The sequence below is a fragment of the Anopheles marshallii genome, chromosome 2, assembly GCF_943734725.1.
Source record: "Anopheles marshallii chromosome 2, idAnoMarsDA_429_01, whole genome shotgun sequence".
NCBI lineage: Eukaryota > Metazoa > Arthropoda > Insecta > Diptera > Culicidae > Anopheles > Anopheles marshallii.
This window is the reverse complement of record NC_071326.1, coordinates 88,390,899-88,394,819: the sequence shown is the minus strand read 5'-3', so window position 1 is coordinate 88,394,819 and position 3,921 is coordinate 88,390,899. Positions and strand designations below refer to the sequence as shown.

At 46.9% G+C, this 3,921-nt stretch overlaps 1 protein-coding gene across 1 annotated transcript; it reads right to left on the bottom strand.

Moving 5' to 3' along the window:
• Positions 1-284: 284 nt before the first annotated feature.
• LOC128718778 (trypsin alpha-like) lies at positions 285-1,460 on the bottom strand. Its single transcript, XM_053812395.1, has 3 exons — positions 1,409-1,460; positions 961-1,331; positions 285-893 (listed from the first exon to the last, which is right to left on the bottom strand). The coding sequence occupies exons 1-3, from the start codon at positions 1,458-1,460 to the stop codon at positions 285-287; spliced, it is 1,032 nt and encodes a 343-aa protein (XP_053668370.1).
• Between the last annotated feature and the right edge of the window lie 2,461 nt (positions 1,461-3,921).

Below are 3,921 nucleotides of genomic sequence, written 5' to 3'. Positions count from 1 at the left end.
TCGCCGGGGGTGAGTTGTATCTGGACGTAGGTTATCCATCGAGATTATCTACGGAGAGGGATTAGTTGCGATAAGTACACATCTTGCGGTTTCGTTTCCTCGAGGTCTTCATCGGGCACCACTTCACCTGATAAATCTATCGTTTTTGGGAGAGTTTTATCACGTGGAATATATTTATTTTTTGGCCAGTGACTTAATTGTGTCAACTCTTCCATGTAGTGACTTGATATCATCTTCGGTTTAAATTTGGACTACAGATAGCACTTTACGAAATTTGATTTTTACTACCGCAACAGGTGCTTTACAGCCCAGTAACACATGATCATAACCGCTAGATACCCGACCGAACGTTCGCCTCCATTTTTCAGCACTCCATTGATCCATTTCTCGTAGTACGCAACGTCGACGTACACGCCCGGTACGTTCGGTTTGGCACACCCATCGCCGAAGCTTACAATGCCAGCTACACGCCCTCCAGCACACAGCAGTGCACCGCCGGAATCACCTTGGCAGGCGTCTCGGCCAGGCGCTTCCGCACACAGCATACCCTTGGTGAGCTGCTGGTCGAACACGGCGTTACACGACCCAAAGTCGCTGATAACCACGTTGATGCGCTGCAGGTTTGGACTCATCGTTGTCGAACGTTCGTCCGTAACGCCCCACCCGGCCAGACTGCACCGGTCACCGAGTATTGGCGTCTTCTGGATGCGCTTGCCCGGGAAAAACGTGTCCGACTTGCGGAACTCCGACACTACCCGCACGATCGCAATGTCGTTAGAGAAGATGGCCGAATCGTACCTCGGATGGATGTTGATCGAGGCAACGCGACGCACCTGACGCGTTGGACTGCCCATATGCTGCAGGATGTAAAGATCGTCACCCATTACTTGATACTGCAAAGAGCGGACAAGCATTAGTTTTTTTCCTAGGGCTAGTATTTAAAAGTCGGTGAGTTGGTACCCGTGCGGCCGATTGAGCGACACCACGAACGTCCGTAACGCAATGGGCAGCGGTCAGCACGTGGCTCATCGTGATAAGAGTACCGCCGCAAACGTGGGCCGAATTCTGCACCTGCTGCAGTGATACCATGGCCGGGAACTCTCCGGCCGTTGCCAGCGCACCACCAATGATGCGTGGAAACCACAACACCTTCCCCAGCGGATCGTAATGTGCATGCTGGTAGTGTGGGATCGGGTTCCATTGTGGTGCGACGGTTGCGAGCGGTGGTAAACTATTGCTGGGCAGGGTGTGATTTAGCTGGCCGGACACATTAAACGGTTGCGGTACGGTTAGGTTGGATTGACCGAAAGCAACCGGAACTGTCAGCAAAACTGCACAGGAGAATGTGTGACGGATTAGTGAGCTACAGGGACGGCACTGCACGTCTCGCGGGTAAACACTGACTCACCTACAGTACGGAGCAGCACCGACAAATGACAGTTAACCGGTGGGGAATGCATGACTGGTCTGGTTCTAGCACTTGCAAGCGCTGATGCACACTGGCAATCGGTTCGGTTTCGGTAAGTTTTTGCAACCACTGGAGCAAACGCCGGTGGCCGTATCTTTCGATACTGTGTGATAAGTAAATGCTGCCGGTTTAAGATACCAAACACGATAACGGTCGCCTAGAGTAAGGTTAATGTGCACGCAAAGCGTCGGGTGAGAAAGGGTAGCTTAAAGGTATTAGCGGTTCGTTACACTTTGATAAAAGCGCCGGAAGCTATGCAATCTGCGTACCGCTGAGCGATGCGATGTTTCTTGGGTGAATGCGCCTAGTAGTATGCAAACTAGTGCTATCAATCACTAAATGCTTGTCGATAGTGATCCGTAGTTGCCAGATAACAATCCCTCCAGCGTAAAATAAATTAAATTTATTATTCCAGGAACTGAATGTTGAATAATTTAAATTTCGATCTGTAGGGCTTGTTTTGTTAAAAATTGTTTAAACACAGAATTATTGCTTACAGATTTGATCAGTGTTGTGGTTTTCGTTTTAGTCTAAACTCGTGGAACTCATGGATTATATTATAAATAAACAGTGCATTATTACCGGGGCTACAAACGACTCCCACTCATAGCGACTATTGATTTTATCGCCAAGAATAGCAAACAAAACCCAGGCTTCAATCAATCAAAAGGCTTTCCACAATTTTCCATCTGTGTGTGTGTGCAGAATATTGTGTATTATGATTTGTTTGTTTTATCCTTCTTTCCCTTACTGTTCCACAATCGAACGGTGTTAAAATTCATCAACAGTCATCAAAAAACGCTGTTGCTGCTGTTGTCGATTTAGGTTTTATCCCCGCTGTCGAAAAAAGGATTTTTAATTTAGCTACAAAACAATGGAACCCGGGGAAACTGGGCCGAAGCACAAACGGAACCAAAAGTCAACAATAAACAGCTCGCATAGGTCTGCGTTCTTGTTGCTTCGTCCGGGTGTAGTAATCATCCAATTTTTCCATGGATACTGCCAACACCATAAAGGCAATAAAGCAAACGGGTTCGGACGGTGGAAGCTTGGCGGGGACCAGCATAAATTTTCCACCCATACTGAAGAAGTCGTTTGTGGTGGGATGGAGTGCCCTAAACAAACGGTACCGCGAACCGTAAAGCTCCACCAACAACCCCCTAGGAGGGGTTATTTTTAGTGTATTTGAACAATTTTGCAACCATGGCGGTTAAAGGCTCGAAAGTCGAAAATCGCCTATCGTTTAGCGGACCGGATAGGGGTGTGTGTGTGTGTGTCTTTTTGGCTAACTCTCTCCCCGTCGGTGTGTTTACACAACTTATGGATAATCCTATCAACGCTGTCCCCAGTCAGGGCAGAAGCAGCTTTTCCAAAAGCCATCATTCGTCGTCATCAATCTTTCCGAAACACCCAAAACCCCCCGAAGCCCGTGCACATGCACGTGGACGGATCCTTAAAGGAAAAATCAAATTGAAACGTAAAACCGGACCGAAGGTACTGATCGACAGAGCGATTTGGATGGGGTGAAACGGTTGCTGCCCATTTGTCCTTCGCTGGGGTGCAACATTGTTGACCCCTTTTTCGGTGCGTTTGCTTTGCCGAGACTGTGACGTGATGATGTGCTGTGCCGCGGCCACGTTTGGCTGAAATCGGATACACTTCCCTCGGTTGTCCATTGGTTGGTCAGCAGGTCCTTCTGGGGTCTGGGGTGTTTGCTTCGTGGTTAAACAGGGCAGGGTGGACATGAGCCGACGAGGCAGCGACGTGTAAGCGTGTGTTGCATGATTGATATGCCTCGGAAATGGGATCGAATACTTTTGTTCAAAACCCTTTTTCTGGGTTGGTTTGTTCAAAGCTTGCTCGAGAAAGTGATGATTTTAAGTGCACAGAACAGCTGCTGCTCACAGTGACAGTCACGAGAAGACACTTGGAAGACTTTAAACAAATGCATTGAAACATATAAAACAACAATTTTAGAATAAATATGAACAATTTATAAATTTACTAACGTTAAACAAATAGTTGTAATGAGCACTACAGATGGGATTACATATTCATGTATAAAATATACGAATAACAATAAAAGAAAATGATAAAATGACCATTGCTAGTTGAGTGTGTCTGTTCTGCTGTAGGACACTGTTCAATTGTAGGACAAATAACTACGATTATAGGTTGTGGTCGTTCCGTATGCAGTTGTCGTCGTTATAAGCAAACGAAGGCGAGAGTTCCTTTTACTCTGCCACGTACACACTAGCCACACAGCTGAACCTGGCTTATGCATCCCTGGATGTTTGCCCTGCTTGGTGCTTTTCCCTCTATGCTGCTCGAAAAATAAAGAAAAAAACCAGAAGGGAAAAAGTCAAACCAATAAAAAATAAGAATCGTAAGCAATTTCCCTCCCCAGAAGTCCGGAACCAGTTTGCTTAGGACCGGCCATAAAACCTCTCCGG